This window comes from Anarrhichthys ocellatus, unplaced genomic scaffold (assembly GCF_004355925.1).
Source record: "Anarrhichthys ocellatus isolate YVR2014 unplaced genomic scaffold, GSC_Weel_1.0 scaffold1, whole genome shotgun sequence".
NCBI lineage: Eukaryota > Metazoa > Chordata > Actinopteri > Perciformes > Anarhichadidae > Anarrhichthys > Anarrhichthys ocellatus.
The window spans coordinates 624,940-641,781 of record NW_022280031.1 but is presented as its reverse complement, the minus strand read 5'-3'; the positions used below and the strand labels follow the sequence as shown (position 1 = coordinate 641,781).

The 16,842-nt window shown below is 40.9% G+C and overlaps 1 protein-coding gene and 1 long non-coding RNA gene across 2 annotated transcripts; one reads left to right on the top strand and one right to left on the bottom strand.

Annotated features, from left to right (window-relative positions):
• Positions 1 to 900: 900 nt before the first annotated feature.
• LOC116382747 (elastase-1-like) lies at positions 901 to 4,074 on the bottom strand. The gene is made up of 8 exons (XM_031846016.1): positions 3,964 to 4,074; positions 3,572 to 3,669; positions 3,308 to 3,408; positions 2,739 to 2,864; positions 1,815 to 1,951; positions 1,576 to 1,718; positions 1,169 to 1,318; positions 901 to 1,037 (listed from the first exon to the last, which is right to left on the bottom strand). The coding sequence occupies exons 1-8, from the start codon at positions 4,001 to 4,003 to the stop codon at positions 1,026 to 1,028; spliced, it is 807 nt and encodes a 268-aa protein (XP_031701876.1). The 5' UTR covers positions 4,004 to 4,074; the 3' UTR covers positions 901 to 1,025.
• A 4,460-nt stretch (positions 4,075 to 8,534) lies between these two features.
• LOC116382248 (uncharacterized) lies at positions 8,535 to 10,101 on the top strand. Its single transcript, XR_004212716.1, has 3 exons — positions 8,535 to 8,715; positions 9,538 to 9,589; positions 9,756 to 10,101. It is a non-coding gene; the product is annotated as an uncharacterized LOC116382248 (long non-coding RNA).
• Positions 10,102 to 16,842: the final 6,741 nt, after the last annotated feature.

Below are 16,842 nucleotides of genomic sequence, written 5' to 3'. Positions count from 1 at the left end.
GAAATATAATAAGTGTATTTTATAAAAAAAACTATTCATCTGAAGATATTGAGGAACGGTTGTTGTCGGAATTAGTGCATGAGTTGACCTTTTAAAATCTCCCAAGTACTTCTGGCTTCATCTTGTACTGTATGGCAAAGACAGAATCTTGCACATACACAACCTTTTTTTTTCTCGTTTTAACGTGCCCTGTCTTGCAATGTGATGCTGGACCTGCCAAGGCCATGAGGAGTGATGAAGCACCTCTTCACCTCCCACAACTCTGCCTGCGGTGCTGCTCTCCTTGTAGCTGGACTGAAGCTCCGACTCAGCCAGCAGTGAGGAAACCTATCAAAACACCATTTAAACATGGTTTGTTTTACCTTTGTATAAATGAATGATCGCATTTTCCAGCAGTGGATTCTTTACAGGACAGCCTTGATATCCCTTAGCTGTGGCTGTGAGAACAGTGAACAGACATGTGAGCATGTCTTCAGCGTCTCCACATTTATAAATCCACCTCTCTTTCTTTTAAACCCCTGAGCTGACCTTCAGTTGATGTGCACCCTCTGCTGTTCTTGGCAGTGGTCAGAAACACACCTGTGGTCCGTCTCAGACTTTATCACAGTCAGTGATAGTGTTTAACGGCGTGTTGCACCACACATGATTTACTGAAACACAAAACGTGTTTCTACGAACCTCCAGTGCTGAACATTTATTTTCAGTCTGTGGCCACACTTTGATTAATAATTTGTATGCAACGTAAAATAAATTCATGAATTTGTATAGTTAGGTGTTCCTTTATACACGTTTTGTTGCAGGCCTAGGAGGATAGTTTGATGCATAAAGCATAAAGAATAACCTTCACAATGACACATAACTGTGGTTGTGTAAACTGTCTGATGAGAAATGAGTCATTACTCAAAGTTTAAATGAACTTTATTTTATGTTGAACGAGAGCAGACAAATGAGGAAGCACAGTAGATGAAAACGTGGTCGAATGCATGCTCTGTCTTTGTGTGCTGCAACATGGGCGACTCGTCTGTTTACATCATGGTCTGGAAAAGAGAAGAAGCAAATAACAGTCACACATCATATTAAATTCCATAAAACCCATTCAAGCATTCCTGAATGATTTTTATAGATTATTCCATTAAATATGACAGATATTCATATCCCTAATACTGACGGAGTCCATCCAGTCGATGTAGGCGGAGACACGGGTGAAGACGGTGGGCTTCTTGGGCGCGTTGCATCCCAAACTAGACACAAAGCTGGTAACACCGTGGACGTAGTATTTTCCATCAACAAGGCAGTTCAGAGGGCCACCAGAGTCACCCTGATAGGAACAAGGTCAAACAGAGCATCTTAAATCTTGTGGGCATAATGATTCAGTGGTCGATATAAAATATAGATTATATGGTAGAGTTATTTCATAGGAGGTTTCAATTATGCAGAATTTCTTTCTCTTCTTTGTGTTATTAAATCACTCCAGTAGTCAAAAAATGTACTCTATAATAAGACTTTACAGTAATATTTCCAGTTGCTGAGTGTACAACTTTTTCTAATTTCTAGTCCACTCAGGAAGAGACTTACATTGCATCCAGCCTTGGCACCACCACCACCGCACACCATGTTAGTCTTGACAGTGCTGCCCCACCAGCCAGAGCTGGTGCAGGTCTTGTGGTCGACGACAGGAAGGACGGCCTGCTGCAGCAGATTGGGGAGGGCGCCGCCGGCTGACCGAGGTGAAATTGGAAAGGTAAGATACACGGAGCTTTACAGAAAAAGCATTGACACTGATGGGATTATGTAATCAATCAATATCAACTCACTGATGATGCGACCCCATCCGGTGATGTAGCAGAGGTTGTTGTGGGGCAGAATCTGGCCCGTGGGAGGCAGAGAGCCCAGCTGGACATAGGAGTTCAGGGTCACCTCAGAGGTCAAACGCAGCAGGGCAATGTCGAACCTGAGGTGGGGATCCATGGGTGAAACAGGCGGAACCAAAAAGACTTTTGCGAAGACACTACACTCCTTATGATCATCGCAGGCAAACCTTTCTACTTACTTACGCTGGAGGTTTTTATTTTTGCAAAGTAGTCGAATTCCTCTGTCGCACAAATGGCTTCAGTCTTAATAAGTGCCTCCTATCAGTGCAGAAGCTGGCAAAACAAGTTTTTTTCTCTACAGTCTTAGGTCCTGGAACAATCTGCAGGCCAAGCTTAAACTTGAGACCCTTATCTCTTTAAATGGTTTTAAACCTGGAATAATGGAAGTGGTCCCTGCTAGCTGCAGTTGCTTCAATTAACTAACAAACGCATGACCACAATGCTGCCTTGTTAATGATGTAATGCATTTTGTCATATCTATTGTTGCTGCTGTGATCTGATGTTGTTGTCATGTGTTGGATGCTGCTATTTGACCCTGCCTTGGGTAGGTCTCACTTTTAAAAGAGGTTTTAATCTCAATGTGACTTCCTAGTTAAATAAAGGTTATATACCTGTATATATATTTATTTATTTATATATGTCATTATTTATATATTTCTGAGGAGGATATTTTGTCCGGGGGTTAGACCACCACTTCCTTGAGGTGACATTCTCAGAACAATTTATTAAAAGATATTTGTTTACCTTCAAAACATTCAAACTTTCTTCAATGACATTTTTTTTTATATATTAAAATAAAAACAACAAAAATGTGCAAGTTGACAATCCCAAAAATTTATGAATGTAAGAAAAGAATACAATCCTCACCCATCGGCCAGTCTGCTGGAGTCCCAGCCGGGGTGGATGTAAACCTGGCTGACAGTCATGATCTGCTCTCTGCCGCTGTTCATGTTGAAGTTATGTTCACCGAGAAGGACACGCCACGTCCTAGGCCTGCAATATATAAAAAAAGGGAAACAAAGAGAAACACAATATTATTAATATTCAATTATTAGATATAGAAGTCACTCAAATGACTAATTACAAGGCAGCATAGCCTAATGAGTACTTATTACGGTAAACTGAAGTAAAAAGTGAAGGTCACAACATGCCATTTAATCACTCCTGGTTTTGTTTATTTTTTGATTCCTTTTCTTTCTTTCTATTAAAATAAATGAATCCCGTTGGTATGTGACAGTTATAAATGAGGCTGTAAGAAACTCCCTCATGCTGGTGACATTTAGAAACACTGAAATAAATCAACCCCCGGTACTGTGATAAGAGTAGGCTGTGGATGTTCAAGTCAAAGTAATCACAAAATGCGCACAAATGCAACTAAAACTCATGCAGCCAAAGAATACAAAGTGTATGCGTGCGTGAGTTAATCACTATGTTACCTATCCACACAATGAGCAGCGGTCATAACCCAGCCTCTCTCAATCAGGGTTCCTCCGCATGTGTGGTAGTAATTGCTGCCAGATCTGTACTGAAGAGAGATCTAAAGGGGGAGAAAGCAGACCGGTGTTATGTAGGTGTGAAAACATTAATACGTGTAATTTGTGAATCTGGTATGGTGGCTTTGTAATGGTAAGTCCCCAAAACAATTTAATTTAACATATTACCGCGCATTTAGTTTTTCATTTTGTGTTGAAGTATATCACCTGCCAGGGCCAGGAGTTGGGTTTGGCCATCTCACCTCCCACGACTCTTTCAAAGCTGTCCTCCAGATACCTGGGCTGGGGCTCCAGCTCAGCCAGCGCTGGTTAAAAACATAAAAACAGAGGGCACGATTTATACAGGCACAATATTCATGGTTTCCTGGAAGCCTCATACAGTTTGCTTTCCACCTACAGAAAGAGGAAAGGAGAAATGAGGGCAAGTGGTGGAGCTAAGCTAAAAAAGAAAAAAGTGACTGACTGGATGAATGACAGAGACTGTGACTGACTGACAGATTAAGAGAGTGAATGAGACAGAAAGAGATCAATAATGAAAAACCATTAATTATTGATCTCTTTTTGTACAGCGCAGTCGGTGTGTGCTGTCATCTTCTTACCCAGGGCTGCGATAGTTGTCAACACCAGAAGCCTAAACATGTCTGCAGTGCGCCAGGACGTTTTCTCAGGGAATGAATAATCCTCTGGTGTGTTTTATACCCTGGCTTGATCTTCAGTTGGTCTAGAAAAGTGTGGTTGTTCTGTCCACAAATACTGGAGAAAAAACTGGTACGCAGCTGTGGTTGGTCTCACACGCTGTTATCACAGTCGGTAACCACACACCTCCTAGTTTGACCAGTAGAAAAGAGACACATGGGCTCACAAGTGTATCACTGGATGACATGAGTCAGAGTGATTCAAAGACTTAGAAGGGTGAACCCTATTCATCATGTTTGATAAAGTCCACCACATCTACTTTTGGACACTGTTTATGGGAAAATAAAACAGATATTTTTTGTCAGAAATTTAGCCTAAAGGGTAGAAGTGTAGTGATGACTGGCTGACCTTATGGTTGCATGAACCGATATAACTGATATAAAGGCAAACATCACAATTTCTTCTGAGAAAATATTGTGTGATACCTTTGTATTCTCACTCAAAGTTATAGAAGTAGACTTTCAATGTATTTCAAATGATATACACAAAACTGAAAAAGTTCATTTCGGCCAATCTCCAATATGAAATGTTAAAATGAATTGGCTGATGTAATGGAGTGCAAGTTCTTGAGAATATTTACATCACACACATACCCTTTTTGAACCAGCATGAATTATGAAGTATGGGGAAACATGTTTTTGGGCTTTCTCTTTCTGTCCCAAGTGGCTGTCTGAGAGGGAATAAATAAAAATAGTAAATTGTACACTACAAGCAATTTGTAATAGCACACAATAAATGTAAAATGGGGGGGGGTCTTGTTAAATTACAAGTTTTTCTTGCGTCATTCAGTGACTTCAACTGAATACTGTAGATGTTTTTGTCTATTAGTGTAGTGTTTATCAAAGTCCTAATAATAATATAATGTCTAAATCTAACCATGATGCCTGACCACATCACAGAAACAACAACATGATTATATCCTACTATATTTCTAAAACAGGTCATTCTGTATGTTTGTTTTAGCAAATACTTTTTAGAGTCAGAAACGTAAAGTGATTGTGTATATAATTGAGGGAGTGGTGGGTTTCAGTTTCAATCTATGGAAGACATTTGCTGTGGTTATATTCAGTTGTGACGGGCCGGCCACTAACAGCAGTCGTGGCTGATTACCTGATCCAGAGCACCTGGTCCTGGAGCATAAAAGCCCTGCTCCAGTGTCGCTCTGCCCTGGTCTTTCTCCGGCGTACGTGGAGTGATCTCTGCCAGTGGCTGCCGGTTATATTTTGGTTTCGGTCTCTGTCTCGGTCTCCTTTGGTTTCACTGACAACACCCCACACTTCATCACACACGCATCCACGTTCACATCACTGATGTTACTGACTGACACACTCCACAAAGGTAATTACTTCTTTATTTAGTTAAAATAAATACTTTACGGCACCACTATCCCTTGTGTCTCGTCCGTATTTGGAACCCTAGGAACCCTAGGAACCGGGTTGTGACTGATGACTGTTTATTTATTTACCCATTAGTTACTATATAAAAGACCTAGAACTGTTGAAACATTGAGATGATTTCAGTCCTTTTCCATTTATTTATAAAATATAGAGCAGTGTGTGATTAGATTACAGACATGTCAGATCATTTTGACTGTACATGAGGACTCTGACAAGTGTCCCGACACTAGATGGGGCTAAAGACTTAACATACACACCGGATCTCTACTTGGTCATATAGGGTTAGAAACACATAATCTCCTCTATTTCACAGCAGACAGACAGACGACATGTAGTCCTGGGATTCAACACCCAAATCTTCATATTCCATTGTAAATACAGATGTTGGTGTAATACTAAACAGCCAAAGTCTACATTCCCAACAGGACTCGTGTAAATCCAGTGTGAGAACTGAGTCGAAGAGGATTTCTCTCCTCTACTTCGCTCTAAACTCTTTGACATTGAACAGTTGTATCGTAGATGGATTACTTGATGATTTATGCACAGTAAGTCGCTAAAATATATATATTAATACTTTTTAAAACTCATTTACTGGTCATGCTGATATTTCCAACAATATAGTTTCTGGACAATGAGAAGGCCTCTGATGTGTCTGTCTTTTGTAAAACAGTCCTTAATTTGACAGAAAGTCATTAAAACTGTATGGATTTTGGATTATTGCCTTATCATGCTATTAAAGAGATAGCCACGCTGACTGGTAATTGAGCTGGCCCCATGAAACACAGGGAAAAGGTCCTAATGCAGCAACACTTCCTGATCAACGGGGGCTCCACAATTTAGCTTTTTTTTTCTCATAGAGCATCTTGTTCCCCTCCGAACTCCTCGAGCACCCCTCCACCACCCCAACCTTCTACTTGCAGAGGCATAAATCAAATAGGGGGGAGATCAAAGACAGGAAGTGCTGGGGATGTGTTAATTAAAGATGTTTGCTCTTGATACAGCTTCCCCTCGTTAATGAATAGTCGATTTGGTTCCCATAAAGATGTCTCATGCACAAGGGCAGGAAATTGAGGTTCCAAAAAAAATTAATGGGATGCACTGATTGGTTCTGTGATAGGAAGTCAGGCAGGGTTATCAGAGAGTAACTGTTGATTATGCCAATGTGACGCTATTTGAAAAGCTCAAACTGCCATGAAGCTAAAAGATTTGAACCCCATTAGGTTAGAAACCACCATTGCTTTTAGTAAAGTAATTTATTCCATTGTAAGTGATGCTGTGAGGCAAGTGAGTGCACCTTAAAAAAAGCAGTGTTTGTTTATTTATTTTTTTGGCCATTTGGGGGCAGCAGAACAAGCGGTCAACACATCTGCCCGGACCCTTATTAGATATCTGTAAGCTACACACGTTTTTGATTTGTAGAGTGATAATTCTAAAGGCTTTAAAACAGTGGCCTTAGTTCAACAAAGTGGACATTTTCATGAAGCCAGCTGTTTCTAACAAGACCTCTGCATTGTTATTTTGGTCGCTTTCAAAGAGTTGTAGATTTTCTAAGAAAACAACCCAAATTCTGAGACAAAATCATTTTGTCCTCTGCCTTCTCTTGAACTTGATGAACATTTGAACTGTTCACCAAATGAACCCACAGAGACGGAATGTCTGCAGACAATAAATATGAGGCAAGGTTGTGTAATTCAGCGTTCAGCGAATTCAACATTAGAGAAAGATGACAAGAACAAAAGTTTAATCAGAACATTCGGAGGTTAACATGAGGGCAAGAATCTCTCGAAAAGCACTTTTCTTAATCAGCATCTCATCTCAAATCCAAAAAGTACTCTCCGTCAGTGGTGTAATTTGTCATTAAAATATGTTGTGTATATGCAGTGTGTGAGTGAGAAATGTCAGCGCTAAATGACTGCACACCATGTCACTAATCTACACTCAGTCCACAGGGACAGACAGTGCATTAGCACTTTTCGCTGCTGTCCGAGGAAAATGTGTGAGGCTGCATCAGCGTTGCCATGTGTCCTGCTGGGTGACAGCAGCGAAACTGATCCACTGGGCGGTTTGTAACCCTTAATTGCAATTATACCCTAGTGAAAACAATCAATAAATCTTCCTACAAACCCCCCCCCCTTCTCTCTCTAAATTGCTTCCTCACCAGCTCAGCTTCCCTATCGTGTTTCCTACGTCGTCCATTTTTTTTTGTTTCTCGGTCTGCTTCTCTCTATTTACCTGGTAAAAAAAGATGCCATTTAGGCTGTGGGTTGATGTGGTTTATGGGGGGTGGGGGCGAGTTGGTGCAGCACGTTAGATTATCTGCTGTGGCTAGGAGAACCTGATTGATCCTGTGGAGTACTGTTCATCCATCTCCGTCCTCCTGCGGCTGCTGCTTGCTTTTCACCGCTAGCCGCTTGCCTGTTCCCTCTCTGCCCCGGTCTCAGCTGCCGCCATGCTGCTGGGTCCTGGCCCTCGGTTGCAGCAGTGATGGATTCTACTGGAGTGGAAAAGGAGGCTGCTGCTCCGAGCGCTTCCCTCGCTGAGTGATAGAGGGAAGAGGAAGGTGATTAAAAAAGACATACCATGTTGCTTCATCCTTGCCACACTCTGTGTGTGTGTGTGTGTGGGGGGGGGGGGGGGATTTAGAGGCGATATCAGTGTTAAACTAATTAAAACAACCACACACAGTACAGCAGTGATGTGAGCTTTGTAAAGCATGTTTTTATTGCACTGCACATTTATACCTGTCGGTGGCTGTCAACATAATTATTCCCCGAGGGAAATAAAATGACTATGTGTCAATTAACACCGTTTAACAGAGAGAGCGTCAGTCAGTTTCAATAAGTGTGCTGCACTGAAAAAAGACTTTTTGGCCCTGTAATTATTACCTCGATTATTTTTGTAAATTTTACAAGAAATTATCATTCCAGTGCTTTTACTTTAAAATATCACCTTTTATTTAATGTGTTACTTGGTGTTTGTTTGTAATTATGTATCCTCATTTTTATAAGTACATTTTAATAATTCACACTAAGTAATATCTACTAAACTACTGTATTGAATGCACTACCTTACACAACAAAGTAAAATGTACTTGGGTAATACGAGTAAAACCTGGCAACCTATAGCGCGTACTCAGGGGGTGACGTCAGAGGAGATTTCGCGCTCCTTTCTTCAACGAGACGACGGAACATCAGAACCTGAACAAGGACGGTAGCGTTTCACCTGAGGAGAGGAACTTCATGGACGGGAGCCATTGGGGTAGGGTATATGTTTAATTAATGCTCTACGTTGCTGTTGAGCCTTCGGTCAAGTTTGTGTTTGAGTTGTGAACACTGAAGAGTAGCGAACTGGTCAGTTTAGCGTGCTAGCTAGTTAGGCTATCGTGCTAGCTAACTTGGGACAGCATTACAGACATGGCTCACGGCGCTACATTTTGTGGACATGTTTTTGGTGGTTTTGGTCACGATTTTACAGGGTTCTCCCTTGAAATGTTGTTGGCCTGGGGACACGGTGCTCGACCAGCTGCGCTCAGTCGACGAGGGGGAATTACTTCGGTTTTGTGAAGCCCACTTCAGCCACACAGGTGCTTTGCTGTGCTGCGACACACGCACAGCGTGCTTTCTCTCGGACATCCTCAAGTGCAGCCGAGGTCGAATGAGGAAAATGTGACAAGACAGGGAATCATAGCTAAGCAGCAACAAGCACACTGGTCATGTGCTAAAAAATATCCCATTCGTGGTTGAATTAGTGACTTTAGAGCGAGTCTAATACACTTAACATTATTTTGTCACTATCATATCATTAGTTTTAAACTGGTCTCTTATGTCTCTATCCAATGTGGTGTCCTTGATGATGAAGGCTTTGGGCATGAAACAAGGTGCCAGTACTGTGTTGAGTTAGTGTCGCATATCAACATGACCAGGCCTGCTGTGTATCTCAGTATTAACGTTACGTTGGCTTGTTCATGTGCTGTTTTTCTGTGTGGGGATAAAACATGCTATCAATATGAAGATTTAAGCCAAATTCAGATTTAATGTTGTGAGTTTATGTTTTAACATAATTTCTCTATATATTTTGCAGAATATTAAAGGACGTTCACTCTCAGCAAGTTGACATCAACAGTTGACACAAGGTAAAATCAACTTAGTACTGTTATAGTTTAATTAACTTGACATACATTTGAAGTCATAGTTTGTGTTGCTGTGAATAGTACATTATACTGGGAGGACTACTGCATTAATTGTTTTAGCAAGGTACCTCATCTTGATCATGTTGTTTTTTATTGTCTTTTGTTTCAGATCAATGAGGAGTTCAGAAGAATAACCACAGTTCATCTGGAGCGAAACTTTTTGTCGAAATTGGGCAATTGCACTACCAACTTTCTGGAGATACTTGGGACAAAGGGCGGAGTTGCATGAACCAAGACCCATGCTGGATTCACCCAGCCTGGTAAAGTTTAGATATCTAATATTATATAAAATTATGTTGGGCTCATATACACTGAGAACAGATGCATTTGAACACATTCAATATTTTTGTTTGTTTCCCCCACTATCGTCATTTTTTTGAGAACACATCAGACTTGAAGATGTAAAAGTGAACATTAGTAAATTTGAATTTCAAAGAAGTCATTGAAGAGGACTATGCTCAACATGTCATGAAGATCCTTGTCATCCATGGAAATGCAACACAGAAAGGCTTCACTCGTGACAGTCGTGTTCGTCGTCAGAGGGAAAAGAGGTTCTTGATGACTGTCAAAGTGTGGCAAAGGCTTGCCTTCTGCTCATGGGCTTCATCTATGTGTATCTAAGTGTTGTCAAGCAATACCCATCGTTTCAAATTAAAAGTGTTTGTTAAATGACTAAACGTTTGTGTTCTTAAATTTCTTATTGGCAGCACTGATTTAGAAATGTTTTGTCTGGCAATGCCAACCAGATTATATATGTTGGTATTTGTGTCTGTCAGCAGTGACCTCTTTCACCAGTTAACAAGTAAAGCTGCTGTCGTTTAAAAGATGTTTTGTAGAAGCCTTATGTTAAGACAATTTTATTAAATTAACAGTAGCCCAGTTTAAAAAAAAAAATGCAACATTCATATTTGAACAGTTGTGTAGAGTAGTAGTAGATAAAAGATATATTGTGTAAATATTACTTAATATTTCTCAATTGAAAAAGTAAAGAAAAGCTAGTTAAATATACATGAAACACCTAATTGAGTTTTACTGGGGTTTTGTAATTGGATGCAAAGGTAGCCTGAGTAAAGATTACTATCAAAGGCTAAGTACATTTTATGTCTAGGGAAGACATTTGCAAGTAAAAGTTACTTGAACATTTTGGATAAAAGACAATTCTTACTAGTAAGTAAACTTAACTTGAGAATTCCTGAGTAAAAATTACTCGGAATTTCTGAGTGCAAATTGTTACCTAGCTTTTTTTCAAGTAAATGTCTTTTTTTTTTTTTTTCAGTGTGTGAAAACAGTAACTTTTTAATTTCAAGCCTAATGTGTCTCTTAACGATTTGTGAAATTCTGTGCGACTACTAATGAGTTTTTCTTCACAACATAAGGTACCATGTGAGTCAGGCACGTCAGAATGAGGGCTTAATGGGGTGAAATTGAGCTATTTGATGTCTGAAGTTTAACAGCAGTTCTAACATCAAACAAACCTGTGATTTCTTAATCTATTGTGTGTTCTGTCAGTCACTTTCTTACCACTGCCAATTGGAAGCACAGAGAGGGAGTGCAGTCTCACTGCTTCACTGGTCTGTGCAATGTTACTGTCATGCATGACTACTGTCTACTCTGAGTGGAGGTTAGAGAGGAGACAATTAACTTGGACCTCTAATAACTTTGAATAGTGAAAGGAGAGGAAGTTAGAATGATGTGTATGGATGGCCACAATGTTTTTCTTGCTCCTGTATATAATGTACAAACTCAAAAGACATGATCACCACCTTCATGATTGAAAAAGCATTTCATTTTTAGACCTTTGTATTTAAAAGACTTGTATTATGATATGAAAGTAGCTGCTGAGAGGCTGACCTTTGAACTGTGCATAAATTTGTTACAAAAGGTTTTTCTTCTCCTGCTCTCCTTAACTGGCACACTCACACTCAGACATTTCCCATCCTCCATTCTTAAGAGCAGTGGAGGGCTTTACTCAGCTCTTGCCTCTGTATTTCATTCTGTCCTACAGAGCTAACAATATGAGTTAAAGCTATTGATTGGGCCCCATGTGGCCAGCCAGCTGCCTGGTAAATCATAAAAAAGGGAATCTCAAAATGTCTTTATCAAGAATATTCCCTATGTCTCTATCTTTGGCTTCCTGATTCATTTTATTAAAAAAAGTTCCTTGGCATTTCACATGTGCAGTTTTAATAACGATTCACAATAAGTATCCCTATAAGCACTCTTAGTGGTCAGCTATAAAATGTAATTGTTGGTGATTTAACTTTCAATTATCTCTTTAATGAAAACTAATTCCTTCCATTTCATATTAGAGACTAGGTACCCATTTTGCTAAGCCCATATCTCATACATGCAGTGGCACAATACATTTTACATTTGCCTTCCTCTCAAGTACAGCACAATACTGGGCAGCAGACCACCAATGAAATAAGAGGCAGAGACAAAGAAGGGGTGTGGGGAGCCAGCATGTGAATATTTAATTAGTTAATGAAAATAAGTCAGAATTAATTCCTCCTTAAGGCTAAATGTTCTTTTGCACTCATCATGAGAGTCGAAGTCTGTGTGCAGGAGACGGAGGTGGAGTTCCCATGCTGTCCCAAAATGGAGCTTCAGCTGTGGACAATAGCTAATCACTCAAAAACATGTAGCAGTAATGAGCTCACAAGTCATCACCAAATACGCAATTAGCAGCGATTCTGAGCAGCATGTTTTGCTCGTGAAAAATATAAAGAAGTGGTGCCATCATTGGCTATACCTTCAAAAGTCTGAAACGTAAAAGTAGCTGCGTTGTTGCAGACGTCAGTGGTGAAAGAGGATCTGCCTGAGAGCCAAAATACTCGCAACAATGCATTAACTGAAACATTTTACTGTTTGTTTTCCTGGCACCTCGATTTGTTAAAATGTTAACACAGTAAGTGTAGAAATATGCATAAAGGTCTTGCATTACCAGCTCTCCAAATATCTCATGGCGCTCATCATGGATCGAGCCCGAGGCTGTTAGTTCACAAAGTTTTTGGATGATGATTCTTTAACTTTTCTTCCAGCGGCAGGGAATCAATTTCCCAGGCGGAGAGACCTGATGCTGTATCGAATTGGAGACACAGATAAATAACCCATGTTCAGACACAATCAACCACTCTAAGAGGGGTACAAATAGCAAGGGGGTGACATGCCACTACCTGCTCGCCCACAAATTGCATTCCACCACATCCTTCATCTGTGCCAGCTAGACGCTGATATCAAAGTGGCTTTAGATATCATGCCTCGGCCTTTTAGCAACAGCTCCAAATTCCCCCTTTAGATTTAATCACCGAACCGGCGCTTGTCAAACTTGAGGATCAAAGTAAGATTGGCCTTTTTTTTCTTTGCTTTTTTTTACCAAAGTAACTATTGGTCTAAAATATTCTGCAGGCCGTTGCTTCAAGAGCCTGACTTGTCGCCATGAACTTCCTGCTGAGCATTAGCCTAGCATTGTTTGCTCTTGGATTCCCTCAGCAGCATAATAACGGTTTACAGGGCCAGGGAAGTTGAGAAATATTGCCCTTCCAAAGTTGCTCATACATGTACAACATCAAGGCATCCTGGTGAGATGCGTCACAATTGAAGCAATTGGGGGTTTATTGAGGCTTTCTGCTGATAGATTCGACTGATGTCGATAAAGGTGTCCTTGACTGATAATGATTATTGCCCACTAGGGTAGCATGCATTTGTCTGACCTGGAACCTGCATATAGTGATTATTAGATCTAATGACCATCTGTCCATGAAGACCTTGTCTGTCACCTCCTGATGATGTCATCCTCTGGAGCGGCGCCAAGACAACAGTTGCCTGGAAGCTGGTTCTAGGTGTGGGCTGGAGATGGACTCGCATCATCAGGGTCAAGAGCCTCTTGCTCCCCCTGTGTCCTGCTTGCCCAATGATAGCTAAAGAGACTTGTCAATGGGACCCCTGAGTGTATTCATATTCACTGCCAGCTGACACTGAGTTGGTTGGCACACTACGTAGCCTTGGCCAAAGTAAAAGCCAATCTGCATGGAGTGAGTTGAGAGGAAAGGAGGACACAAGAGAGAGGAGAGATTGTATAATCTTCCCATGTGTGTAAACCTCAACACTAGTGTAAGCCAAATGAAATATTAAAGGAGACTCGACCTCACAAAGCGTTAAGGAGATGAACCTCTTGTTGCCCTAATGTCTCTTTGTATAATTTAATAATTATTAATTCAGGAAACAGTCAGACATGCTGCCAATACATCTGACTTATTTTTTCAACTTTTGAGAGCTCTTAAATTACATTACATTACATTACAGTCATTTAGCAGACGCTTTTATCCAAAGCGACTTACAATAAGTGTATTCAACATCGGTTTTCGAGAGAACAACTAGTCACCAGAAGTCATAAGTGCATCTCCTTTCTTCAAACCAGCATCTAAGAGCATAAACCAGCGCCAACGTACAGTGCAGAAACAAACGAATGCAATAAGTGCCACAAACTAATATGAATACAATAAGTGCAATAAGCTAGAACAAATGTCCTTCGTATAGTAAAGCGTCACTTTTTCGAATGGGTGGAAATATATTTATTAGCAGGCCTAGACAGCAGGCAAGTCTAGGCAAAGCTGAACCAAAGAGCCGGCTGCAGAGAAAGCTGCACTGAAAAAGGACTTTCACAGAGAGGCCTATTCACCCAGGTATCTCTGAGGAGCATCACACTATCATATTCTTAAGAATAATGTAAATGGATATAAGTATCCTCTCAGTGAGTCACGCCAGCATCAGTGTGGCACTAACAAACAACATGATAAAAGCTAGATTTGGGTAAGCATACATCCCAGCACCTAATATCAAAATGTACATCAGTAATGTAATACCTGCTGTAGTTTCAAACCCATGTGTGCCGCACAATGTCTACCCAGAATTCACGTCACCTCACTGGAACGGAGCATGGCTCATCTTCCCAGCACCGCTGATCAATACAAGATGCCGGCTTTATAGATGACTGCCACATTGTCACAGTCAATACTATGGCAAATGGCAATTATGGACACATTATGAACAATTTCATGGGTGAGCTCCCCTCGCCTCTTGGCAATACGGTTTCTATGACGGATTTGGCAATGGCAGTCTTGCGACACATCTGCCTTATTGCCTGTGTTTGGCTCACTCACTCGCTCGGACATATTTCGATGTTCCATTCAGTCAACTACAGAGAATTGGCCAGGAGAGAAAACAGATTTGTTCAGGGATTTGTGTGAGCCTGTGTACATACAACTGTGTCTCTGCGTGCAACCACAAACATGCGTGAATGTGTATGTGTGGTGTGTGCACATGTGTGTGCAGCATGTCAAATTCATGTGTATACGTTAAGTTTGCATGTGTGTTTGACTACTTGAGGAAATGTACAGTGGTGCAGAGTTTATGTGTACAGTACTATATGTGCATTTGTATACAAATAGTGAATGTGAGTGTCAATACGGGTGTGTGTCAGTAGCATTCTTTAAATGGCTGTACAGTATGGTGTGTACTGAACCTGAAGCAGTAACATTAATTATCTGTGAACTGTCTTTGTTTTCTATATATATTTTTAATTGATCAGAAATGTATAATGATTGTGATACATATCTAACGCAAATGTAATGCGTCACTAGTCTTTTTTATATGGGTTATTTTTTGTCTTTTTGTTACACTTCCTGTGAGCCGTAGGATCTATAAGTGCTAAAGTGCCCCTTTTTGGAACCTTACTGAAACTAGAATATGTTTGTGCCCTAATGGGAGGCTTTCACCTCAAGCTGGCGAAGTGCTCCTATCTGTTCAGCTCAAGAACTGTCAGTGTGCAGTAACTTTTTCAATTTCATTCATCCATTAAGAATCAGGACGCAATGTTTACTGTTTTGAATTCACATGAACATGCTCATAATTTTATAACCCTGGTCCTAACCATTAGCCCTGAACACAACACTTTTAGCTGAAGGACGTTTCTTTTAAGTCATACTTATCTTATTACAATGTTGAGTAACACGCTAAACATTTTTGTGAATCATATTTTAGGTGTATGTTTTGTGAATTGTTGTGCTTTCTGTTTTGTAAATCATTTTCTTTAATGTTGTGTTTTGTAAAGTTACTTTTCCATCTTGGCCTTCGTCAGTTCTTCTCTAGCTAAGCTGACTTATCATTTAACTTACTTAAAACAAAGAAAACAGGTAAAATAATATAAAATAATGATAAGCTAATGTGTTGTCACAATTTTGCTTTATAAAATGAAAAGAATAACTTTCAGCTGTTGAAAGTAAAACTTGATGCTATAGCCAGTTTTTCGTCACGTAAGCTGACCTCAGGGGAGGTTGAGAGGGAACAGGGCAGTGAAGGAAACGTTAACGACTCTTTTTAGAGCCATACTGTATCGTCATCGACTCTGACCACGAACACTACCTCTCGTCTACATTAAACACACGCATTGCTCAAGTGACACCGACGTCGGGCTTCGTCACCCGGTGCCGTCCTATCCGTGCTCTCTCCTGTTTGGGGCAAATTTAATTGATCCCGGTAATCCTGCGATCACCTCTGAGGTGGTTTTCTCCAGAATTCCTAACGCTGGAGCATATCGGGCGGTTTCTTATGTTTTGCCCAGGTATGCACACTCTTATTCACGGATAAACCAGCGGGAATCCAAACGAAACCGGAGTAATTATCGCTGCATTGTTGTGGCAGGAGGCAATGGATGCGAGCGAGCGAGCAGAGGCGCACCGAGGCAGCTCTCCGACGGACCCCGCTCCTCTGTGATGCAGCTGTTTGTGCTGGCTGTGAAGAAAACCCCGGAGACCCCGACGACTGCTTTTACAACGCTAACGGGAGAGCAATCAGCGGCTATTTGTTAATCTGCACGTGTTGGGATCGCATATGAAGAGCAGGGAAAGCATGTAGCGAGCTCTGCCACACACACACATGCACAGAGAGAGAGATAACGTTACCGCCGCTTTGATTTTCTCAGCTTTCCCCTGTTTGCTTCCTCCTCAACCGTGATCTGTTTTGTTCTTTCTCAGACCTGCCTTTTGCTTTTTTGTTTTGATGCGCGGGAGCCAAATATCAACTCGGTAATATCACAGAAGTGTGCGAGGAGAGGACGGCGTTTGGCATCTTTCCACGCGCGCTCCACACCGCGCTGCTTCTTATGGAACTGTGACACCCCCCCCCCCCCCCCCCCC